We start from the raw sequence: 26,973 nt of genomic DNA, 5'->3' as shown, positions 1-26,973 counted from the left end.
TTAGTCAGAGTCTTCAGATTGCTGTTGGTCTTTTGGGTAACATGAGGTAGAAGTTAAAGTAGTATCTTCCTGGTATGAAGTTGAGCAAATTGAAATGTTTTTCTGCACATCTTGTTCTGAATTTATATCAGACATAGAAGTGAAATGTGTGTCTTGTATTGAGCTTTGGCGGGAGGAACAATTAAAATCTGGCTTTTTGTCTTCTGACTGCAGGTTGTATAGGTCTTGGCTCTCAAGTTTCATGTTTTTTGGTTTGTTGTCTCTTGTTTGCATGGTGTCTATTTGCATATCTTCTTTTTGGATATCTGTGGATTTAAGGTCTTGTTGGTTCTTATCTTGATACTGACTGTCTTGAAATGGAATGCTTTGTAATTGTTGATGTCGAGTTATGGCATGCACAGTTTGGGCTTCTTGTTGCAGAGCTGTCTGCTTTAGGGATTCTTTCTCTAATAGATCTTGGGTTTGCAGGATTTGAGAGTCCCACTTTAGGGAATGTGGCATATCTACTTGCATTTCCTGCACTTTCCAATCTTTGCTTCTCCAGCTTTGAACTCTCCAATCTTGGGATTGTTGGCCTGAAAATTGCCAGCCTTGATATTCCTGGATTTGGAATTGCCCATCTTGATGTAGCTGCTCTTGGACCTGCAGGTCTTCAGCTTGCTGGGTGTGTTTCATGAGGGATTGCCCCTTATAAACCTGTAGAGCTCTATCTTGTCTATCTTTGTGTTGTTTCTTTGGGGATTGCTTCTCTTTGTTCGGTTGATCTTCACCTTGTACATATGGGATTTGTTCCCTTTTGGGTTGTTCCCATTGAGCCAGCTGGCCTTCAGCTTGCTGATCTGGGTATTGCTGTCTGTCTTGCTTAACTTGGATTTGCTTATCTATGGAGTGCCTCTTTGGGGATAGCCAGTCCTTGATGTGCTCGTCTAGGGATTTCCTTTTTGGAGATGGCTGGCCTTGAATTTGCAGGTCTGGGGATTTCTGTTTTGGATATTGCAAGGCTTTGTTTTGCTGCTGTAAATTATGTGACTTTAGAGATGGACGATTTTTGTTTTGCCAGTCTAGGAATTGCCACTTTGAGGATTTCCTGCTGTGTAATTCCTCCTTAGATTTCCATTCTTGGGTCAATAACTTGACTTCTGATTGCATGTCTTGATATGCTACTTGCATAAATTGCTGGTTTTGATGTTGAAGGGACTGCTGATCTAGGTGTTTTATATTAGAGGACTGTGCAGCATGGAATGTTGGAGCTTCAAATAGCATGACTTGTGCTGGCAGAGCTGGTACTTGGGAAAGCAGATCTTGGTTAGTTATGCCTTGGGATGGTGGATACGGGGATATCATGTCTTGGGATGCCATGTTTTTAGATGGCATGTCTTGGTATGGTGTATTCTGGTATGACATGTCTTGGTATGGTACATTTTGAGATGGAATGTCTAGGGATTGTGTGTCTTGGGATGATATGTCTTGGTATGGCATGTCTTCCGATGTCTGGCCACGAGGCTGTGTGACATAGGGTGTTGGGGCTTGTACTGGCAGAGCTTGGGACAGCAAGTCTTTGGGTGGTAACATTTGGAGTTTTTTTATGGAATAGGATGGAAAAACTTGGAGTGGTGGAGCTAGGGACTGCACCATTTGGGTTTGCTTTCTTGGGGGTTGTGCGATAGCAGATTTTAGGTCTTCGTCTTTCAGTTGTTCAGTGTATGGAGTATTTTCTGTGGGCTTTTTCTCTGATGTGGGAGACAGAGATTTCAGCTTAGTTTGTTTTTCATGATGTTGTGAAGGTGGAGGGATATTTTTATGTTCATCTAGCACAGATGCAGAAGATGTATAGTAAATATTGCTGCCTCTCCTCCTTGAATGTTGAAAGGCTACAGGATTTCTTGAGATTCTTAACTTGAAGAAAGTATAGCCTCCAATGAAAACAGGTTGCTTGTTTGTTGTTGAATCATCAGTGGAAGACTGTTCTTGAAGCTCAAATTGTATTGCAGCATTTTCTTCAGGGGCAGATAGTTCACTATCTTGAGTAACATCCGAAGGCAAGAAAAATACAATCTATAAAACCAAGGGGTAGGGAAAACATTAATGTAACAGCCAACTTTTGAGGTTCTTTTCTTCTTGTATTCCCAAATGATTTTTCATCTCTGCCTTACACAAGGGGTCAGAAAACAGATACAAACAGAAATAAATATTACTAGCACTGCCTTTGCCATCAACTCATTGGTTTTATTTTGGACAAATCATTACCCACTATTATCTCAAATATTGAAAAGGGGCATTTGATTAAGATTGTCTGAAATATTCTTTCCATACTTAATATTATAAGGCATCTCAGAAATTTAAAATGATCCACTTGGTATTCATATATTCAGTTTTTTTGGCTTTTTAAAAAAGATTTATTTATTTCAGTGAGAGAAGGAGCAGTAGGGAGGGGCAGAGGAAGAGGGAGAGAGAAACTCAAGCAGATTCCGTGTGGAGCCCAATGTGGGGCTCCCCAGTCTCATGACCCTGAGATCAGGCCTGAGCTGAAACCAAGAGTCCAACACCTAACTGAACATGCCACCCAGGTGTCCCCATATATTTAGTTTCATAATGGTTTACTGTTCACCTACTAGATGAACTAGATACTGGAGATAAAAAATAATTTGATGTAGGTCTCATCTATAAGGTGTTCACAATGGTAAGTATACCAAGATATAAATAGATAGCAATACAATTTAGCAAATGCTATTATAGAAATAGATACTAAGTGCTTTATGGGAATGTAAAAGATGACCTAATTTTGAGTGCCAGGAAATGCTTCATTGAGGAGTGCTATTTGATCCATGTCTTGATGGATGAGTAGGAATTCCTTAGGCAAAAAGATCAGATAAAGTAAGATAAGAGTTGAAATCCAGGTAGAAAGAAACAGTGGGTACCAAAACACGAGGCTATGATGCAGCATTGTGTGATGGCAGATGGTAAGCAGTTAGATATTGTTAGATATTATGCTAGGTGCTATAAATTGAATCTTTGTGTCCCTCCAGATTTATATGTTGAAACCTAATCTCCAATGTGATGGTATTTAGAGGTAGACTCTTTGGGAGGGAGACTAGATTATGGGGCTGTGGGGCCCTTGTAAATGGAATTAGTGCCCTTATAAAAGGACCCCAAAGAGCTCCCTTGCCCCTTACTCCATTCAAGGACACAGTGAAATTACCAGCTATGAACCAGGACTCTGAATATGCCAGGACCTTGATCTTGGACTTCCCAGCTTTCAGAACTATGAGTAATAAATATTTGTTGTTTAAGCCACTCTGTCTTTGGTATAGCAGCCCAAATGGACTAAGACATAAATAGATACCAAGAAGTGGGAGTGCTGCTGTAACAAACATCTAAAAATGTAGAAGCACATTTGGAACTGGGTAATGTTTGGAGACTGGAGAAGACTGGAGGTGCATACTAGGTAAAGCTTATATTGCTGTGAATGGACTGTTGAGGGCAGTTGTGGCGAGGGCCCAGGAAGAAAAAAGGAGAGCCATAGATAAAGCCTCAGTCCTCTTAGAGAATACCTAAGTAATCCTGAATGAAATGTTGGTGGAAATATGAAAGATAAAGGTCATTCTGATGAGGTCTCAGACAGAAATGAGGAATATGTTATTGGAAACTAGAAGAAAAGCGATCGTGGCTATAAAGTGGCAAAGAACTTGGCCAAATTGTATTTGTGTTCTAGTGTTTTATGGAAGGTAGAACTTGCAATAGTGAATGAAATGATGAGATTTCATGTAGTAAATAATATTATTAATAATTAATAATAAGTATTTTATGAAATAAATAATAAAATTTAGCTGAAGCTATTTCTAAAAAGTGTTGAAAGTGAGCCTTGGCTCCTTCAGACAGCTAGTAGTAAAATGTGAGAAGAGAGGAATTATTTAAAAATGGAATTGTTAAGCAAAAATGAAGCAGGACTTAATGGCTTGGAAGATTCCCAGTCTAACCATATTTTTTTTTTTAAAGATTTTATTTATTTATTTGAGACAGAGAGAATGAGAATCAGAGAGCATGAGAGGGAGGAGGGTCAGAGGGAGAAGCAGACTCCCTGCCGAGCAGGGAGCCCAATGCGGGACTCGATCCCGGGACTCCAGGATCATGACCTGAGCCGAAGGCAGTCGCTTAACCAACTGAGCCACCCAGGCGCCCCCCAGTCTAACCATATTGCAAAAAATGAGAACACTAGGAGCATGGCCAAGTGACTTGTTTGATGAAGAAATTGGTATAGGTCAGCCATCTCAACAATAGCCAGAACCTATTCTCCAAAACAATGGAAGAATGACACCAGAGGTGATTCAGAGAGCATCAGGGATGCCACTCCTATCATGGGCCCAGAGTAAAAGGCCCTGGGAGAAGAATGGTTTCAAAGGATAGGACCACCTCTCTGGTTTCAAGCTGAGCCAGAATGCCCCCTCTCAGTGTCTCAGAGGTAGGCCACTGCAGAGAGCTGCTGCATGGCTGTGACCAGCTGAGCCGTGGGATAATGACCACCTCCACTGAGATTTCAAAAGATAGTGCTGCCTGACAGAGACATGGGCTTGGGACCCCAACCCAGAAGAGCCATAGACATGGGACTCCAGCCCAGGAGAGCCAGAGGACCCAGGAAGAGAGCTGCTGCAGGGGCAGAACTCAGGTGATGAGCTACCGTGAGGCCTTCCTGCTGAGCCATAGGGGTGATGTCACCCCCACAGTGAGCTTGGAAGTCAGAGCACTGAGCCAAAGAGGATTATTCGTGAGCCTTAAGGTTTGTTTTGCCCTGTTAGGTTTTAGACTTAATTGGGACTTGAACTTTATTATTATTTTTTCCCTATTTCTCCTTTTTGGAAGAATGCACCATTGTATTTTGGAATTTTGGTATCATAACATGTTTGGTTTCATAGGTGCACAAGCAGAGGGGAATTTGCCTCAGGATGTTGAGTCTTACCCCTATCTGATTTAGATGATATTTAGATAAGACTTTGGACTTGACTTAAAATTAATGCTGAAACAAGATAAAACTTTTGGAGCTATTGGGATGGAAATATATATTTTTCATATGAAAAGGACATGAATTTGGAGAGCGGGAAGGGATGGAATACTACAGATTGAATGTGTTCCCCCTAAATTCATAAGTTGAACTCAATCCCCACCGTGATGGTATTTGGAGGTGGGGCCTTTGGGAGGTGATTAGATCATGAGGGTGAAGCCCTTATGAATGGAATTAGTACTTTTATAAAAAAGAAACCCAGACAATGCCTTTTCCCTTCCCTCCTTGTGAAGGCACAATGAGAAGATAGCATCTATGAACCAAGAAGTGGGCACCCACCAGGCTCTGAATCGACTAGCCCTCTGCCCTTGGACTTCCAGCCTCCAGAACTCTGAGAAATTTTTGTTATTCAAGCCACCCAGTCCATGGTATTTTTGTTAAGCAGCATGAATGTACCAAGACACTAGGCCAGGAAATTTGAGCTTGAGCTTAAAAAGTTTTTTAAACAACTAAATGACAGCAGCTGATACCACCTTTAGCCAATGCTTCCCATTCTTCACAATTTTTCTTTCTTTCTTTTTTTTGCGGGGGGAGGGTTTGTCATTACAGACCAATCTACTGAGTCTTGTCAGCCTGTGTCCTTTCTAAGGTCATCCACAGAGTCAGAATAGACTATTTGTTCTATTTGATGAAGTGATTGGAACTCTGAATGATTAAATGACCTAATTATGTTGACCTATTTGATTGATGGCTGGCCTAAAATGAGTCTTCATGTTCTCTTATACTACACATTGTCATTCCCCACCTACTTGGTTTTCACATCTATATTTTATCGCCGTTGGAAGGCTATTTATGTGAGGATTAATAGCCCTTTAGGGGACATTTCTGCATTTTTACTCACTCTCAAACTTTTGTTTCATTCGAATAGTAATTTTTTCATTTGTTTGTTAAAAGACTTGGAGCCATGAATTATAATTTCTTTAACTTTATTCAGGATTTTAAGTGTATTCATCAGTGATTACCAGGTGCTAGACAAGGTTCCAAAGTCATCTCAAGTAATAGTTATTGTATTCCTATGAGGTTATTTGAGAGAACTGAGGTTCCAACCAGTGTCACAGAGCTACTAACTTGTGAAGCTAGGAGTATATACTGCAGTTGAATTCTAGGTCCTGTGCTTTTCTCTCCATCTAATCTATTCTAATTTCTAATACATGCTTCTTTATAATAGCCACTTATTAGTGGTTACACCTTACTCCAGGGTGGCTGTGACTGAAGACTATATAAAATAATGCTTTGGGCATGGTGATTGGCACAGAGAAGTTGATCTGTAAATATTAAGAGTTCCCTATCCCTTTCTTCTTCTTGAGATCACGGTGCATATTGCATAGTACCTTTGCATTCTCTGTTGTACTTTGCACATTGCTATGCCATTAAAAAGTCCTTTTTGAGGAATTAAATTGAATAGTTATTCAGTGTGAGTAATTTGTTTTAATATTGCTCCTAAAAAGTTTCATACTCTTCTGTGGTTGTAACAAGAAAAGAACAATACATCAAATACCTGGGCTCAGATAATATAATAAAAAATGCAAGCTTGAGATGAAAAATTATAAAAGTTGATATTCATGATAAAATGTTCTCTACAAATGAGGATAAGTTTAGTCTATGAAAACCTATAGGTAACATCATATTTAAGGGTAAAATGTAAAACTTTTCAATCTGTGGTTTGGAACAAGAAAAGATTGGGTATACTCAGCATTAAAAAAAAAAAATTCCTGGAGGCTCTACACAGTACAATAAGTCAAGAAAAATAAAGAATAAAATTTGCAGATAAAAATGTTTTCATTTACTGGTATAACCATTGTCTACTTAGAAAACTCTAGGAAATCTATACAAAAGCTACTAGAATAATAAGTTTATTAAAGTCTTAGTATACCGGTATATAAAAATAAATTACATTTCTATATGTAGGAATAGATGTTAGGAAAATAAAGTTTTAAAATATATGTATGATAGCAAGAAAAAACATGAAATACTTAGGGATAAATTTAACAAAATATGCAAAAGACTTATACACTGAAAACTACAAAATATTGCTGAGACAAATGAAAGGAGATGTAAGAAAATGTAGATGTATTCTATGACACGGGCAAGCAGACTAAATATTACTAATAAGTAAATTTTTCCTAAATCATTTATAAGTTTAGTGAAACTCCAATCAAAATCCCAGTAACATTTTTTAGGAATTGATAAACTAATTCTAAAACTTATATGGAAATGTATAGGATGTAGGACAGCCAGAAATGATTTTGAAAACAAAAAAGTTAGAAGATTTACACTATCTGATTTTAAGAATTATTCTAGGGGAACATCAGAGAAGAAAGCAGAATAGGAAGCTCCTGGAATCTGTCTGTTCAGCTAGACAACAATTGTACTGGCAGAAATACTCTGAAATAACTACTTTGCAACCCTGGAGTCTATGTGAACACTTGCAGCTTCCAGAGGAAAGGTTGGCTGGTAAATTCATAGGTTATGTCAGTCAATTTAAGCCATCAGCATGGTACTGACTACTTATCTCCCACTCCGAGCCCCTGACATGGGAGATGGCAGCCCATGTTGCTGGAGCCAGGGTGGGCAATTAGAATCATGTCTTCCAAGTATCAGGTTTCTTTCTTTCTTTTTTTTTTTAAGATCATTTATTTATTTATTTGACACAGAGAGACACAGCGAGAGAGAGAACACAAGCAGGGAGAGTGGGAGAGGAGAAGCAGGCTTCCTGCAGAACAGGGAGCCTGATGCGGGGCTCGATCCCAGTACCCCGGGATCATGACCTGAGCCGAAGGCAGACGCTTAACGACTGAGCCACCCAGGCGCCCCTCACATATCAGGTTTCTGTATTCTTATTGCAGATTGCTGTTTCTGATCACTGATGTGTAGGCACAGAGGCTAGATGCCATTATTTCAATCCATACTGGCTGCAACCACTTCTAGAGAAAATTATTCAACTTCCAGCTATTTTTGTTTTTTGGGTTTTTTTGGTTTATTTTGTTTTCTTGATATTTAAAAACAATGGTATTTATGGGAGAATGTAGAAACCCACCATGCATGAAATGTTTCCCCCTGAGATCAAGAACCAGATAAGAATGCCGGCTTTCACCACTGCTACGCAACATTGTAGTGGAAGCTCTAGACAGGACTGTTAAACAAGAAAAAAAAGTAAAAGTCATCCAAATTGGAAATGAATAGTGAAGCTATTTCTTTTCACAGATGCCCTAATCCTATATAGGGAACATGACAAGGAAACCGAAGAAAGTTGTTAGAACTAAAACAAATTCAGCAAAGTACAACATACAAGACCAACACACGACAGTCAGTTGTGTTCCTGTATACCAGCCATACGCATTCTGAAAAGAAGATTGAGAAAGCAATTCTATTTACAGTACCACCTAAAATAATTAAGTACTGAGGAATAAATATAATCAAGGAGATGGAAGAGTTCTGTGCTAAAAGCTGCAAAATATTGCTGAAATTAATTAAAGTAGGTCTAAATAAATGGAAAGGCATCCCGTGTTCATCATAGGAACAGTTGACATTGTTAAGATGCCAATACCACCCAAAGCCATCTGCAACTTAAATGCAATTCTTATCAAAACTCCAACAGCCTTTTTCTCAAAAAGGGCAAAATCATTTCTCAAATTCATATGGAATTCCAGGGGACCCAAATGGTCAAAAAACATCTTGAAAAAGAATAATGTTGAAAAAAATCACACTTCCCAACTTTGAAACTTAATACAAAACCACAGTAATTAAGACAGTATGGTACTGGTATAAAGGCAGACCTACAGACTAATGGAGTCGCATACAGAGTCAAGAAATAAACCCTCACGTGTATGGTAGATGGATTTTTTTTAAGATTTGTTTATTTGAGAGAGAGAGTGCATGGGAAGGGGCAGAGGGAGAGGGAGAGAAAATCCCAAGCAGACTCTGCCCTGAGCATGGAGCCTGATGCAGAGCTCAGTCCCCCGACCCCAAGATCATGACCTGACCAAAACCAGTCAGATGCTCAACCAGCTGTGCCACCTAAGCACCCTCATAGATTGAATTTTTTTAAAGATTTTATTTATTTATTTGACAGAGAGATAGAGAGCACAAGTAGGCAGAGCAGCAGGCAGAGGGAGAGGGAGAAGCACACTCTCCGAGGAACAGGGAGCCCAACATGGGGCTCGATCCCAGGACCCTGGGATCATGACCCAAGCTGAAGGCAGCCGCTCAACTGACTGAGCCACCCAGATGCCCCATCATAGACTGATTTTTGACAAGAGTGCCAAGACCATTCAGTGGGGGAAATGATAGTTCCAACAAATAGTGCTGGAAAACTGGATATCCACATGCAAAAAAATCAATTTGGAGCCTTGCCTTACACCATATATGAAATTGAACTCAAAATGGATCAAAGATCTTATGCTAAAAGTAGCCAAAGCTATAAAACTCATAGAAAATATTGAGGGAATTCTTCATGACGTTGGATTTGGCAGTGATTTCCTGGATATGACACTAAAAGCACAGACAAAAGAAACAAGTAGTAACTGAACCTCATCAAAATTAAGAACTGTCATGCATAGAAAAATACTGCCAGAACAGGAAAAGACCACCTACAAAATGACAGAAAATATTTGCAAATCATATATATACTAAGGGGTAATATCTAGAATGTATAAAGAACTCCTATAGTTCAACAACAACCACCACAACAAAAACAACCCAATTAAAAATGGGCAAAGGACTATATAGCTATTTCTCCAAAGAAGATATACAATCAATAGGTGCATGAACAGCTACTAACATCACTAATTCTGGGAAATTCAAATCAAAATCACGATGAGATATCTAAAACCGCATACCCATTAGGATGGTTATTATAATGAAAAGAAAGGAAATAACAAATGTTGGCGAGGATGTGGAGAAATTGGAACACTTGTGCACTGCTGATGGGAATGTAAAATGATGCAGCCATTGTCAAAACATTTTTACAGTTTCTCAAAAGTTTAAATACAGAATTACCATATGACCCAAGGAATCACACTCTTAGATACATATATATATCCAAAAAGAATTGACTAGAACAGATATTTGTATACCAGTGTGCCTAGCAGCATTATTCACAATAGCCAAATGGTACAAAAAAGCTGTGTCCATCAACAGATGAATGGCTAGACAAAATGTGGAATATACACAAAAATGGACTACTGTTCATCTATAAAAGGAAGGAAATTTTTATAGATGAATATGAATGAACCTGGAAAACATTATGTTTAGTCAAGTAAAGCAGATACAGAAGGACAAGTATTATATGATTTCACTTTTATGAATTATCTAGAATAATCAGTAGATAATGGAAAGTAGGCATAGAGACATAAAATAGACTAGAAGTTACCAGGGACTGGAAGGAGAAGGAAAGGGGAGTTATGTTTATGGTACAGAGTTTGTATTGGGGTGATAAAAAAAGTTTTGGGCATAGATAATGGTGATGGTTACACATCATTCTGAATATATTTAATGCCACTGGATTGTATACTTAACAAATGGCTAAAATGATAAATCGTATGTTATGTACATTTTACCACAATAAATAAAGGTTACTATACTGAAGCTGCAGAAATTAAGACAGTGTGGAATATGTGGAAGGATAGACATACAGATCAATGGGACAAAATAGTGTCCAAAAGAGACCTATAAATAAGAGGTCAATTGATTTTCAACCAAGGTGCCAAGGTAATGGGGGAAAACAGTGCATCTTCAACAAATAGCATCAGCATAGCTGAATATCTCCATGGTGGGGGGGGGTGTATGAACTTCTTACCTCACAGCTGTATAATATGTAAAAGTTAACTTGAAATCTGTTACAGACCTAAACACAAAAGCTAAAACTATAAGACTTCTACAAGAAAATAGAGAAGAAAATCTTTACAATCTTAGTATAGGCAAAGCTTTGTTAGAACACGAAAAGGACTAACTATAAAAGAAAATATATCATAAGTTGGACTTCAACAAGTTTGTTATTTGAAAGAAACTATTAAGAAAATGAAAAGGCAAGCCAAAGCTGGGAAAAATATTAGCAATACACATATCTCAGAAAGGGACTTGTATTAAGAATCATTTAAGTTTTTATAACTCAATAAGATAATGCAATAAAAGTTGGCTAACAATTTGAACAGACACATCTCCAAAAAAAAAAAAAAAAAGATATACAAATGGACAATAAACACACAAAAAAACTCATCATCATTTGTCATCAGGGAAATGTAAATTAAAACTACAATGAAATTCTTTGTGCCCCCTAGAAGAGCAAAATTATTAATACAACTGACAATTCCAAGTGTTGGTGATTATATAGGGCAACCTGGCAGGGAGATAAGGAGCTATGTCTGAACAGAGATGACTGGATAGCAGAAAGGACAGGAAAAAGAAGCATAGTTATCTCAAAGGGTGGAGTGAACCATCAATGTTATATACCTCTCACATATTGCTGATAAGAATGCAAAATGATATACCACTTTGGAGAACTGTTTGACATTTTCTTACAAAGTTAAACATCCACTTGCCATCTGACCTAGCAACCAAATCCTAGATACAATGATCCAAGAGAAATGAAACCATATGTCTACACAAAGACATGAACTCAAATGTTCATGGCAACCAAATGCCCATCAGGAAGTACATGGATAGTCAAATTGTGACATACCCTCACATAAACCCTCACATAAAAAGAACATAGTATTGATACATGCAACATCATGGATGAAGCTCATGAATATGTTGCTTGGTGGAAGAAGCCTAGACACAAAAGTACTATTTATGATCCATGTATAGGAAGTTTGAACAAGTAAAAACTATCAAGACAGAGATAGTGACTGTGAAGAGGTTCCAGAGAATCTTTTGGGATGATAGCAATTCACTATATATATATTTTTAAGATTTTATTTATTTATTTGAGGAGAGAGAGAGAGAGCACAAGAAAGGGGAACAGCAGAGGAAGAGGGAGAAGCAGGCTCCCTGCTGAGCAGAGAGCCCAATGCCAGGCTAGATCCCAGGACCCCGGGATCATGACCGGAGCCAAAGGCAGACGCTTAACCAACTGAGCCGTCCAGGCGCCCCAGGAGTTCACTATATCTTGATTATGATGGTAGCTAAACAGGGGTTTACAGTTTGTCTAAACTCCTTGAATTAGGTACACTTAAAATGGGTGCATTTTGCTGTTAGTAAATTATACTTCTATAAAATTGATGTAAAAAAGAAAAAACTCCACATAACACAGGGCGTGGAACTGTTTTTTGGGATTTAGAGAGAGGGTTCTGGAGCCTCATTATTTTAGTCAGAACCATGATGTTCTATGACACTGGAGAGGGTACTCTTTGTGCTTTAGTTCTTTCATAGGTAAAATAAGGGAGTCTTGATAGTTTTGTTGAGTATCGCTGTTAAATATTTTTCTTCTCTGCTTCCCCTCTGGTGAGGGGATTGTCTCACACACCCTTATGGCCCAGGTAGAAGCTCCCCATGACATAGTAATATGGGTTCCCATTAAGTCTGCTTCTCGCTTCTCTTCATATATTTTGTCAGGGAGATAAGGAGCTATGTCTGAACAGAGTCTACTGGATACCGTAGAGGGCAGGAAAAAGAAGCATAGTTTTCTCAAAGTGTGGAGTGAGCCATCAATGTTAAGCTTATCTCTCCTTGACCCTCTTCACCTTAGAAGTTTTAGTTCAGCATCTGAGAATACTGCTCGGGCAACTAAGAGACCAGAGGTCATCCTGCAGTGTGCCAGTGGGAACCCGTTCTTAAAACAACACTGAACGCACCTCATCAGAGTTTGTCCAGCACTTGCTTCTGAAGGAGGCGATAGTCACAGCGATGCTGAGCTCTACTATGCTGATGATCAGTAAGACTGACAAAATTCCCTGCAGATAATGAGGATAAATATATGGCATTTGGAATGAAAGCTGTATCATATTAAAGATATAAGCCAAGAACTACTTACACTATATGACCACCTAGGGGAAAATCCACATTTTAGATGCTTCCATAGCCATCAGTGATTGAACAATTTTCATCTTCCATCTTTCTGATAAGCAGAGAAAACAAACTCCAATGCTTACAGGAGCTAGGCAACCATCCCAAATGAGTGGAACAGTTAGGAGGGAGACAGTAGAGAATAAGGGTATTCCTAGAATGTGTCCATTAATCAGTTCTGAACAATAGTTGCCACGTGGGAACATGGGCCCCATGATGTTTTTTTTTTCTTCCCTAAGGAAGCTGGATATGCATATTGTTTAAAAAGATTTTATTTATTTATTTGACAGAGAGAGAGACAGCAAGAGAGGGAACACAAGCAGGGGAAGTGGGAGAGGGAGAAGCAGGCTTCCCACTGAGCAGGGAGCCTGATGCAGGGCTCTCTCCCAGGACTCCCAGGATCATGACCTGAGCCGAAGGCAGTCGGTTAATGACTGAGCCACCCAGGCGCTCCTGGATATGCATATTTTTGTGAAATTTTCCAGCTATTCATTCACTTGTGTGAACCAAATAGAACATATCTGCAGGCTGGATATAGCCCACAGATTGCTGTTTTGCACACTGCTTTAAGGTAATAGATCAAAAAAGCAGGGTAAGAAATAGCATGGTGTCCAGAAAGCTTGGGCTGGGGAGACTGGAAGAGCTGGTTGTGGTCAGGCCACACTTAACCTGGCCAAGTAACAGTCCGTCTGAACCTTGGTTTCCCTGCAACACATTCAGAAGCTTAGGTATTCCCCTATTTGTTGGTAAAACTGAAATGTATGAAGTGTCTACCGTAAATTTGCTGTTGGACAAGATAGACCTGCTCCTGGTCATTGTGGAACTTATATCGTAATAAGGGAGGCAAACAGTGGCACTAGACATAATTAGACAATTATTTACTTAACTAAGTTAGAACAAGTGCCATGAAAAAGTATTGAGAGCTATGTACTACTGTAATGGGAGATCCAAACAGGCCAGCACTGAGAAGGGTAGAGGTGCAATCAGGAAGGACTCCTCAATGAAGTGAAGTTTAAACTGAGGTTCAAGAACGAGGAGGAGTTTTAATTGGGGAGGTGGAAAAGGGTAGGCACCAGGCTGGGAAATATTGGAAGCAAGAGAAAGCTGGTCTTATGGTCCTGGGGCAGCGGGTATTTAACACATTAAGGAATTTGAGGAAGTCCCGGATGTGTGGAGTAAGAAGGATAAAGACCTGCAACAATGTTGGAAATGGTAGGCAAAGTAGGTGTTATAGAGTCTTGTAAGCCTTTTAAGATTTGGGTCTTAATTCTGTGTTCCACAAGAAGCCATTGCATAATGTGCTCAGATTTGCATTTTTAAATGATGGCTCTGGCCATAGTGCAGACAGTGGATTATCTTTGAGACAGAGGTCCATTCATGAGATGTCTAGAGCCCACTGTTCTGGCTTTTTTTTTTTTTTTTAAAGATCTTATTTATTTATTTGACAGAGAGAGACACAGCGAGAGAGGGAACATAAGCCAGGGGGAGTGGGAGAGGGAGAAGCAGGCTTCCCACCGAGCAGGGAGCCCAATGTGGGGCTTGATCCCAGGACTCTGGGATCATGACCTGAGCCGAAGGCAGATGCTTAACGACTGTGGCTTTTTTTTTTTTTTTTTTTAAAGCTTATTTGTGACATTTAAATTACACCAAGGAATTGTGGAGTCAGACATGTGAGATCTTGGAACAGATTCTCCCTGATTCTGTATATAGAAACTAATCCTGCAGTTGCCATCCATGCACAGTCAAAAATCTTTCAGCATACAGTTTCTTCCTGATACATACTAACATAATGTACAGTAGTGGTCTCCAATCCACTAGAAAAAAGAGTAATGGATTATAATGTTGTATGTCTCAGCCCAGTTAGGACAGGGTTGTATTCCTCATACAGTTTTCTGGCTTTTCTTAATAACTTTTTTTGAGTCTAATTCTGGAGTTTATCTCAGAACATAGGAGAGTGTTCTTAGGCTCGCTTTTATGGGTGATTGTGAGGATTAAATAAAATCTCATATCCAGGAACTGATAGCTCCTTTCTCTTTACTTCTTTATTGGGGGAGGCAACTTCCCATGATTCTTTTTCACTTCCATCCAAACAGGTCAAATCTCATTAACGTTCTAGGACCAAGCCTTCAAGATGTGGCTGACAGAAATAAAATGAAAGCCCAGGATTTACTTGGGGAAGTAAAGGGCAAGGCTTTCTGTAGTCATTGACATGCAAAAAAATGATGCCATTGAATGCTTATTAGATAAATACTGAAAATTACACCTACAGTTGTATTTCCTGGCAACGATATATCTCATCTGCTGTAATGAATAAAATTGCTACATTTGTGTATAAATGACTTATGTTCTAAAATTGTTAAAATACTTTATTAAGTGGCTCAAACATCTGCTCCCACTATATTTTTTTAGTATTAATTGGGTAAACTTTATTTTTTAAAAGATTTTATTCATTTATTTATTTGAGAGAGAGATGGCAAGAGAAACTGCACAGGCTGGGGGAGGGGCAGAGGGAGAGGGAGAAGCCGACTCCCCACTGAGCAGAGAGACTGATGCAATGCCAGGCTCGATCCCAGTACACTGAGGTCATGACCTGAGCCAAAGGCAGCCGTTTAACCGACTGAGCCACCCAGGTGCCCCAATTTAGGTCATTTTGTTCCTCACTAATTCTTTAAAGGTAAAATTTAATCCAATCCATGTCAGTACTAATAGTAATAGCCAAAACCTATTGACTGTTTACACTGTGCCAGGCAGTGTTCTAATTTGAGTAATCCTCATGACAACCCAATGCAGGCTGTATTCTTATCATCTTCATTTTCCACACACAGAAAACTGGGGCTCAGAGAACTTACAAAACCAGGATTCAGGTCCTGAATCACAATATACTTCTCAACAGTCAGCTCAAATGCTACCTCAACTTCCATTATTGGAATCGAAATTGATGAACTGATGCATCATTAACATAGTTCAGGTAAGACTGTACAGACTCACCATGCAGGGTAGGACCACTTACATTGAAAAGAGTTCTACCTATAACACATATTCCTTCGAGGGAAGGCATCTGGCAGTACTTGTGCTGGTGTTTGTAGCTGATAATGGTGAGAGTAATCCCAGCCACCGCCACCAAGGAACTGATAACGTTCATGGCCGTGACACCTTGTCCCTGAAAAATAGTTTTTAAAATAATATTAAAATAAATAAAAACCGAACCGAACCAAAAATACCTTGGAAGACATTCTTAGTGCCTTTGTCTTTCCAGATAGCCCGCAGGGATGAAGTGCTCCATCAGGTCGGTATGTCTGAAAGGCATGGTAAGTTAAATACCGACTCATTGAAGTCAAGAGACAAATTAAGATTTAGAATGAGCCAGGAAGCCAAGAAAGAGAACAGGTAGAGAAGAAGGAGTGCTCTATGGTTAATGCTAAAGAAAACTTTCATTTTCTCCTAACGCATGGTCTTTCGTAATCTACAAGCAAAATGGTGTGTTAGGAGATATCTTCGCCTTGTAATTAGACCTGATTTTGAGTCCTGTTGAAGTAGGACCTTGTACAAGGTAACTTAATCTCTTGGAAATCTCAGTTTTTACCTCCAAAAATGAGAATAACATCATTTTAGGGCAGTATCCAATTATTCATTTATTTTAACAAGTGTTTAGTGTGCCCCAACTATGTGTCCAAACACTGCATTAGGCCCATGAGACACAAAGATCGACACGGTAGATGAGGTCCTGCCTTTGTGTGGCTTACATTCATTGCCCCAGGGATTCAAACAGTAACCAACCAAATCACTAGAATATTTACTGATGGCAACAAATTTAGACTGGGGTTTAATGGTTTCCATTCTTGGCTTCAGTGTCTCAACATGGAAGTTATAAAAAGTCCAGATTGCCCCACCAAATTCCCTTCAGTCACTCTTTAAAGGAAAGGAAAACGCCAGGAAGGGGGAACTGTCTTATTCATACCTACTCCCAGCACTGCTATTGCTTTTTTATTTTATTTTTTTTATTTTATTTTTTTAAAAGATTTTATTTATTTATTTGAGACAGAGAGAATGAGAGACAGAGCATGAGAGGGAGGAGGGTCAGAGGGAGAAGCAGACCCCCCGCTGAGCAGGGAGCCCGATGCGGGACTCGATCCCGGGACTCCAGGATCATGACCTGAGCCGAAGGCAGTCGCTTAACCAACTGAGCCACCCCGGCGCCCTGCTATTGCTTTTTTAGATGAAAAACAAAGAAAAGCCTCATATCTCAATTCAGTAGATGCTACTGTATCTTGCTTGTGTATGTCTGTTGTGATGCGTAAAGCAGTGGTGCATCTACACAGCCTGTCCAATCCGGGAGCAGCTGTGGCTTAGTGTGGCAGGACTTGGAAGTATACCTATGACAAATGCTTACCCCAAGCACAGGTCTTTACTACAGACAGGCATTTTGGTAGAAAATGCACAGGCACGTACAGATATTCTATCTCTATCCTCAGTCCTTTGCTCTTTCTGGGCTCTGTTCTGGCTCCCATAGGACATTTAATGGACTAAGATTTCTAAGTAAGCAATCCCCCATACGTATTGGGCTTCATGGTTTACAAAGAATATGCCCAGCCTTTGTCTTTTTTTTTTTTTTAAAGATTTTATTTATTTGACAAAGAGAGAGAGACAGCGAGAGAGGGAACACAAGCTAGGGGCAGTGGGAGAGGGCGAAGCAGGCTTCCAGCTGAGCAAGGAGCCCGATGTGGGGCTCGATCCCAGGACCCTGGGATCATGACCTGAGCCAACCAACTGAGCCACCCAGGTGCCCCTATACATAATATCTTACTAAATTCTCAGAATAACCCTTTGAAGTAAGTACTTTTCCCTTCAAGTTGACACAGCAATGAGTGATAGCCTTGATTCCATCCCAGAATGATCTGGCATCAATATCAGATTCTTTCCTTCAGACTTTGAGCAGGTCCCAAAGAAAAGTTTCTGTTGGCAGGGGTGAGGGGCAGGGAGATTACAATGATCCTGGGATTGGTTTTGGTTAGAGTAGGGTTTCTCAAACTTTGCACTACAGACATTTTGGGCTAGATCATTTTTTTTGTTGTTATGGTAGACTTTTCTGTGCATTTTAGGATGTTTAGACACATTCCTGACTTCTACCTGTAGGTAACAATAGTACCCTGCAAACCCAGTTGTGACAATTAAAAATGTCTTCAGATACTGTCAGATATTTTTGGGGGAGGAGGCAAAATTATTCCCAGTTAAGAACCACTGAGTTAGAGGAATGTAGAATGGATTCCAACAAGTAACTCTCAGATTACTTGACCAGGGAAATGGGAACTAGTAGAAGAGTGACATTGGCAAATAGGAATGCCCTGAACTGCAAATTTGATGTCTAAAGATTTTCTTGGGAAATCCTTTATTACTAAAGGCTTTACATACAAAGATGATGTAAAACAAGTAGAAAGTTATAAATTACATAGAAGTCACAAAAGTAACTTACCAGACATTTTTCCTTGTCATTGATTCCTGTGAGGTATCCTGTAATAACATACTGTTAAGAAGAAAAGAAATAAAAGTTAACAGGAGATGTGTTTGACTCCCTTGTAATATAATCTCCAAAGTAAATTATATTGCAATATTATATATTACAATTTCCTTTGGAGATTATATTGTAGTAGATATGCCTGTGAATCTCCTTGACCATATAGTCTTTCCATCTGAGCATCAAGGAGGAAGAGTAGGCACTGATGTAAGATGAAATATTGTGTTGGGCATACTTAGCACTGAACAACACCCCTTTTGCCAGGGTCAGCTGGAAGAGGCAGGCGCCTCCTTAATGTCCCAAACATACCACCCAGATGTTTTGCTGGGCTCTAAATAGAAAGATAATTCTGGGCTCTGGGCCTGGTGGAGGGAAGGGATGGGTGAGCTGTGTCTGCTCTAGCTAATGGAAGGAGACTTTCTCATGGCAGAACTCTCTAAAGGTTGATGTGGGGGCTTGAATCTATTATAGTTATCTCAGCCACTTCTTTATCTGGAACGTAAAGAGTCTGCCTACCTATCTATGGACCCTTAGGTTGCTCCCATGTCTTGGCTCAATGTAATCCCCATCAAAATACCAACAGCATTTTTCACAGAACTAGAACAAATAATACAAAAGTACTAAATTTGTATGGAACCACAAAAGACCCTGAAAAGCGAAAGCAATCTTGAGAAAGAAAAACAAACTGGAGGTATCACAGTTCTAGATTTCAAGATATACTACAAACTTGCAGTAATCAAAACAGTATGGTACTGGCACAAAAATAGTTACATAGATTAATAGAACAGAATAGAGAGCCCAGAAAGAAACCCATGATTATATGTTCAATTAATCTGTGACAAAGGAGGTAAGAATAAACAATGGGGAAAAGACAGTTTCTTCAATGAATGATGCTGGGAAAACTAGACAGCTACATGAAACTGGACCACTTTCTCTAACACCATACACAAAAATAAACTCAAAATGGATTAAACACCTAAACCTGAAACTATAAAAATCCTAGAAGGGAACATAGGCAGTAATTCCTCTGACATTGGCCATAGAAGCATTTTTCTGGACATGTCTCCTAAGGCAGGGGTGTCACAAAAGCAAAAATAAAATTATTGGGACTAACTCAAAATAAAAGCTTTTGTACAGTGAAGGAAACAATCAATAAAATTTTAAAAGATAACCTACTGGATAGGAGAAGATTTTGCAAATGATATATCCAATAAGGGGTTACTATCCAAAATATATAAAGAACTTACACAACTCAACACCAAAAAAAGCAAGCAATCTGATTAAAAACTGGGCAGAGGACTTGAATAGACATTTTTCCCAAAGAAGACACACATGGCCAATAGACACATGAAAAGATGCTCAATGTTATTAATCAATGCAAATCAAAACCATAATTGAGATACCACCTTACACCTGTTAAAATGACTAAAATCAAAAAGACAAGAAATAATAAGTGTTGATGATGATGTGGAGAAAAAGGAACTCTCACGCAATGTTGATGGTAATGTAAACTAGTATAACCACTGTGGAAAATAGTATGGAGGTTCTTCAAAAAATTAAAAATAGAAATGCCATATGAACTAGTAATTCCACTACTGATTATTTATCCAAAGAAAACAAAAAAACCCACTAATTCAAAAAGATACATGCACCCCTATGTTTATTGCAGTATTATTTACAATAACCAAGATATGGAAGCAACCTAAGTGTCCATTGATAGACAAATAGATAAGGAAGATGTGGTATATAAAGTGGAATATTACACAGGTATAAAAAGGATGAGATTATGCCATTTGAGACAACATGGATGGAACTAGAAGGTATTATGCTAAGTGAAATAAGTCAAACTGAAAAAGACAGATACCACGTGATTTCACTCATATGTGGAATCTAAAAAGAATGAATGACCAAACAAAAAGCAGATTCAGACCTATAAATACAGAGAACAAACTAACAGTTGCCAGAGGGGAGGAGATAGGGAATGGAGAAAATGGGTGAAGGGGAGAGGGACAAACAGGCTTCCAGTTATGGAATAAGTAAGTCATGGGAATAAATGGCATAGCATAAGGCATACAGTCAGTGATACTGTTGTAGAGATATATGGTGACAGATGGTAGCTACAATTGTGGTGAACTAGCATAATGTATAAACTTGTCAAATCACTATATTGTACACCTGAAACTAATGTAACATTGTGTGTCAACTATACTCAAAAATTATCTACGCTCAAACTCCATTTCTGTATTTGCAAAGGAGAAGGTAGGATATTTGCCCATCTGATCTCCCATTGGTAGTAAGGAGCAAATGACTTATTCTACACACAGGGCTTTGGAAACTTTTAAACACTGTACACCTAAGAGCATTATTACTGCAATGATGGTAATACAATGACCAAATGGAGTCACTCCTCTTGCCACAGAAGGGACTGGTTATCTGGTCTCCTTGGGGACCATATTCATGGGATTCATTATTCCAGAACCTGAGGCAGTTAAAACCAGTTGACTAATTTGTCAAAAGCTCCTAACTGACAGTACTCACAATGAGTGCTCCCCAGAACGGATATCCTGTGAGGAAAACGAGGGGAAATTTCTGGGAGTAATTGATGTAATTAAATGCAAATATAGTTCCGACGCCCACAGTGATCAGTGCCAGCAGGATCTGGATAGCCTGTGAGGAAAGAAATGGGTCCATGAGATCACAAGTGCCCCAGCCTCTTTGGACTCTTCCAGACCCCTGGGGCATCCCGCTATGCTTATGTCACACCTCCCTCCACGTGAGTGCCTTCCTCTTCTGTGTGCCAACTGCCTTTAGATTTGCAGAAAGTCCACTGTCTCTTTCCTCATCACACTTACATGGGGTCCTGCAAGTTCACATTCCTCACTCTCATCCTGCACTACCTATTATATCCCCTGTATTACCAATTTACCTTGCACCAGACAGATTTAACTGTAAACTTGCAAGCTTCTTGAGGACAGAGACTGCAAACTATTCACCCTTACCTTTTTTTCCTTTTCTAGCTCCGGCATCCTACTTTTATCCCCACCCCCAGCACACACATTTTCCACATCCAATATATGCTTTTGGAGTTACGGCTCAGCCCATTTCTCTAAAAGTTTGAAGTTTGCTGATCTAGAGTGAAGAAGCTGGGGTGAGTTCTATGTCTCTGCTCTTCAGGCAAGGGCCTGCCCAGAGGTGAGAGTAATCCAGTGGGTTTATCAGCCTGTTAGGAGTCTGCACCATGGTGGTCTTGGGGTTAGCAGCTCTTCTCAGGACAGAGCTTCTCCTCAAGCATTCTGGGTTTTTCCCCAGGCCACAACTCTACAGCATTGCACCACAAGTGATGATTTTCCTCTTGTACCAGGGATGAAAACTGTGTGCACAGCCCTCCTTTAGGTACATTTATGATTGAAAAATATTTTGTCTACCTTGTGGCTCACTATGGAGCTTTGAATATAATTTTCAAAGAAGTCCCAATGCCTATAACAGCACAATAGGGAAGTTTAACCTCTCCATGTATGGCTTTTAGCCCCAAGGGAGGTGCCACCACACCCTGAAGTCACCTCCTCAATAAAATACTTGGAAAAATTACACCAAGTTTCAGGCATCCTCTCTGCTAGGATTCAGAGAGCAGTACAAACTCCTCATGAAATAGCCCCAGGATTTCCTCGGTGTTAGGAAGTTATAGCCAAACTGTGGAAAGAGCCTAGATGTCCATCAACAAATGAATGGGTAAAGAAGATGTGGTCTATATCTATAATAGAATATTACTCAGCCATCAAAAAGGATGAAATCTTACCATTTACATTGACGTGGATGGAACTGGAGGGGATTATGCTAAGTGAAATACGTCAACCAGAGAAAGACAGTTATCATATGGTTTCACTCATATGTGGAATTTAAGAAACAGCGCAGAGGATCATAGGGGAAGGGAGGGAAAACTGAATGGGAAGAAATCAGAGAGGGAGACAAACCATGAGAGACTCTTAACAATAGGAAATAAACTGAGGGTTGCTGGAGGGGAGGTGGGTGGGGGGGTGGGGTAACTGGGTGATGGGCATTAAGGAGGGCAGGTGATGTGATGAGCACTGTGTGTTATGTGCAACTGATGATTAACTGAACTCTACATCTGAAACTAATGATGTACTGTATGTTGGCTAATTGAATTTAAATAAAAAAAGAAAGATGCTTTCTAAATAAATACATAAATAAACAAACACTCTATTTCTCAGAGTTAAATAAGCCCCCAGAAGCATTTCTAAGACATGCTTATAAATAAGACATTTCTAAGGCACACTGTGTGCATTTCTAAGCAGAACTTTTATTTCTCTTGTTAATCAAAATCTAGGGAAATGGTATTATTGGCTACATATTGGCTCTTCTACTGAAGATCAAATTATTTGTACAAGCAAGTGACTTAGAGGTTTTTATGATTAATCAAGAAGGAAACACTATAGACAAAAGGTAAGAGAAAAGAAGGGGAATCAAATCCCTTCCAGAAAAAACACCCATGCAGACACACCTGGAAAAATATCTTCTTTTCTCCCTTCTAGGAAAACCCATGGATGGGAGAGGACTTACCCCTAAGACTTTTGGTTCTCCCTTCAGGAAATCCAACAGAGAGGTATGAGGTTCATACGGAAATGCAGTCAGTACTGTATCATTTGGTTGTATAGTGATGACTTGGGTCGACCTTTTGACCTCGGATGATGACTCCATGATTCAATGGTAGAACTCTGTTAGAAGAGTGAGTGATTGAACATTGCCACTAAAATCATGGTCTTCCATCAGTTTCACATGGAGTCCTTACCAATGAGCCTTATTGAATAGCTCTCCTCACTCCTGGAACCACAGAATCACAGTCATTGAGTCATAGAGTCTTAGAATTCTAGAGCATATCCAGGCCCTGGATCCTGGTAAAGGCTCAATCTGGTTTTCCATAAGACCTCCTTTCTTGTCAATTTGATTAGAAGCAGGTGGTAAAGACAAAATAAATAGATGATGTACATGAAAACAAATCCCAGTACCTATGTTCATGAGATATAAAGGAACCGAAACTTATGGAATATCCATTATGTTCTAGGTACCGTAGACAGTGTTTTGTTTTGATATCTATTAACCTTTATCCTGTTAACAATTCTATATGCCAAAACTGAGGTACAGAAAGACTGTGTTGCCCACGGTAACATACTAAGGGATTGGGAAAGGAAGCAAACTCCACCTGTCTCTTAAATTTGTGTTTCTCCCACCCTCTTTCGAAAGGAGTTTCCCACTTATTGATGAATTGTCTCACTTGCTGTTTAATCCTATTCCCTTGTAGTGTCAAAATCCATATTTAAGGAGGTATAGGACCAGATGTAGTTGCCACTTTAATAGAGAATATTTTAGCTTTCAGAAAGACAGGTAAAGCTAATGCTGCTCAAAGCCTTCCTGATTTAAATTACGCAAGTACAATGAAAAGAACAGAAAGCGCCTCTTGGAATTTTGCTTCCCACATTTAATCCTTTATAATCCTGTATTTGTTATAATTTTAACTATCAAACCACAAAGGTAAATGGTTTCACAAATCCAAAAAAATTATATGTACAAATGTTATCTTGAGTATTTCCAGCCTCAGCCCTGCTGGCATTTGGGGTCTGCTAATTCTTTGCTGTAAGGAGTTGTTTTGTTCATTGTCTCCACACATTGCCAAATGTCCTTTGGGGGTGGGGAGCAAAATCATTTCAGGTTGAGAACCATTGATGTAGAGAAATAATTGCAGACTGTGTTCTCGTTAATTTTTTTTTTTCTGATAGAATGACTCTTTGTTTTCACATCCAGACTTCAGAGAGGGTACATATTTCTCAATACAACATTTTTCTACCAACATTTATTCAAGTGAATTTTAATTTATGTACCCAAAGTGCAAGGCAGCATTTAAACAAAACAAAGTGTGGGACAAGTCTGTATTTAAATTGTAAGCAGAATTGATAGATCATCAGAATCATGTGGAGAAGTTTTGAAAAGCATGCTCAGTGTCAGTAAAGGGGTGGTGCCCCCAGCATGCTACTGACCCAGACTGCAGCCATGCACTGCAAAAAACAGCATCAATTTGTTACCAACCATTGTGATTATTTGGCGATCAAGGAATTATAGTACTTTAAGCATTTTTATAACCTGACATGTTAATTTACTATTAAATATTACTATTTAATATTTATTATTACTAGATATTTTACTGCCTTTTACTTACATTTTGGGACATTGGATGGGAGTTTGGGTTGACTAATAGCATACGGTTTTTTCCTTTAAAATGGTGGGAAAGAGGCGCCAGAGTTTTGAACTGCGCTGCCGAGGCTGGAGTACGCGTCCTCTGCGTGGTCGCCTGGATGCAGCTCGCCATGGCCGTACCCTCCCTTGAGGAGCTGGACTCCTTCAAGTACAGCGACCTGCAGAACTTGGCCAAGAATCTGGGCCTCCGGGCTAACCTGAGGGCAGACAAGTTGTTAAAAGCCTTGAAAGCCCACCTTAAACACGAGGTAAAAAAAGAAAATGATAGGGCGCCTGGGTGGCTCAGTTGGTTAAGCGACTGCCTTCGGCTCAGGTCATGATCCTGGAGTCCCTGGATCAAGTCCCGCATCGGGCTCCCTGCTCGGCAGGGAGTCTGCTTCTCCCTCTGACCCTACCCCCTCTCATGTTCTCTCTCTCATTCTCTCTCTCTCTCTCAAATAAATAAATAAAATCTTAAAAAAGAAAGAAAATGATAATCGGGATGGAAGTCAAACTTCTGCATCGTCTTGTGACCAGGCTGAGATGCAGAGGGGCAGCCAGGAACAAGCTGAGAGGGAGCCGATTGGCCATGGCACCAAAACCAGGAGAAGGTGCAGGACGGTCCACAGGAACCCTGACTCCCAGCAGCATGATTCAGAGATAAAAACAAGTGATCACGCTGAATTGCAGAATCAAGAGAAGCAGGAAAACCAGGATCTCAGAACAGTTGCAGAAGTTCCTTCACCACCAGATGAAAGCCAAGGAGAGGAGAATGCCGTTTCCTCAGGAAAAAGAAGAATAAATGGTAATGAAGATTCAAAGGTACCTTCAGAAAGAAAGAAGCCTCTCTACACAGATGGGTTTTTCAAACCTGGAAAAAGCAAAAGAAATAAAAGCACTACTCCAAACTTTAAGAAGCTTCATGAGGCTCGTTTTAAGGAAATGGAGTCCATTGATCAATATATTGAGAGAAAAAAGAAACATTTTGTTTTTTTTTGTTTTGTTTTGTTTTTTAAAGATTTTATTTATTTATTTGAGAGAGAGAGAATGAGAGAGAGCATGAGAGGGAGGAGGGTCAGAGGGAGAAGCAGACTCCCTGCCAAGCAGGGAGCCCGATGCGGGACTCGATCCCGGGACTCCAGGATCATGACCTGAGCCGAAGGCAGTCGCTTAACCAACTGAGCCACCCAGGCGCCCAAAAGAAACATTTTGAAGAACACAATTCATTTAATGAACTGAAGAAGCAGCCGGTCACCAAGGGAGCGGTGGTGACTCCAGTTCCTCTCTGGGGAAGGCTCCCCGTGGCTTGTACTCCCACCAGCCAGCGCCGCTCGCAGGGCTGGCCCCTGGCCGCTGCAGGCCGGAGCACCTTGTGTGGGAAGGGCTCCGCCAAGCCATCCGCTCTCTGGGCAACTAAAATGAACGTCAGGTTTTCAGCCACTACCAAAGATAATGAGCATAAGCGTTCACTGATCAAGACTCCAGCCAGAAAGTCTCCACATGTGACCATACCTGGGAGTACCCCAAAAGGCCAGGCTGTGCTCAGGACATACAAGTTAAAGACCACAGATGGAAATTCTGCTTCTGTTGTTACCCCATTAAAATTGACAACTCAGGCAACACAGACTTCAGTCTCCAATAAGAAGCCAGTGTTTGATCTCAAAGCAAGTGTGTCTCGTCCCCTCAACTATGAGCCACACAAAGGCAAGCTGAAACCATGGGGTCAATCTAAAGAAAATAATTCTCTGAAGGAGCATGTAAACAGAGTTAGCTTCCACAAGAAAACTTACAAACAACCTCCTCTCCAGACTAGGGAGGAACAACGAAACAACATGAGCAAAGACGAAAGGAGAAGAAAGCAAAGGTTTTAGGAGCTCGAAGAGGCCTCATTATGGCTGAAGATTAATTTTTAACATCCTGTAAATAGTATTTTATTCTGAACCCTTTCTTTATTGTAAATATTTTTCTACTGTCCTCCCCACTTTAGTCAAAAGACTTTTTTCTGCTCTTTATTCACTATCTATGTAGTGTTGGTGGTTCTTTTCACATACTACATCCCTGAAAAGATGTTATTGACCTTAAAGCTCATGAATTCTTTGAAATCGTTTTTACCTAAGTCTCTGTACAATTCAGTTTTCTAATGAGACTCATCCTA

The 26,973-nt window shown here is 39.8% G+C and overlaps 2 protein-coding genes across 3 annotated transcripts; one reads left to right on the top strand and one right to left on the bottom strand.

Moving 5' to 3' along the window:
- MS4A14 (membrane spanning 4-domains A14) lies at positions 1-23,288 on the bottom strand. The gene is made up of 6 exons (XM_035013746.1): positions 23,151-23,288; positions 21,111-21,239; positions 18,531-18,581; positions 16,071-16,220; positions 12,850-12,948; positions 1-2,055 (listed from the first exon to the last, which is right to left on the bottom strand). Exons 1-6 carry the CDS (start codon positions 23,286-23,288, stop codon positions 1-3), a joined length of 2,622 nt encoding a protein of 873 aa, XP_034869637.1.
- A 1,661-nt stretch (positions 23,289-24,949) lies between these two features.
- Positions 24,950-26,689, top strand: LOC118015615 (nucleolar and spindle-associated protein 1-like). 2 transcript variants are annotated; one of them, XM_035012357.1, is made up of 4 exons: positions 24,950-25,050; positions 25,328-25,800; positions 26,025-26,404; positions 26,513-26,689. In XM_035012357.1, exons 1-4 carry the CDS (start codon positions 24,950-24,952, stop codon positions 26,687-26,689), a joined length of 1,131 nt encoding a protein of 376 aa, XP_034868248.1. The 2 variants fall into 2 exon arrangements, with proteins under 2 accessions (XP_034868248.1, XP_034868247.1); XM_035012356.1 differs by having other exon boundaries at positions 24,950-25,087; positions 25,302-25,800; positions 26,025-26,689.
- Positions 26,690-26,973: the final 284 nt, after the last annotated feature.

The sequence above is a fragment of the Mirounga leonina genome, unplaced genomic scaffold (genome assembly GCF_011800145.1).
Source record: "Mirounga leonina isolate KUSES-001 unplaced genomic scaffold, KU_Mleo_1.0 Mir_166, whole genome shotgun sequence".
NCBI lineage: Eukaryota > Metazoa > Chordata > Mammalia > Carnivora > Phocidae > Mirounga > Mirounga leonina.
Note: the sequence above shows the minus strand (reverse complement) of the source record. Positions and strands in the feature narration are given on the sequence as shown.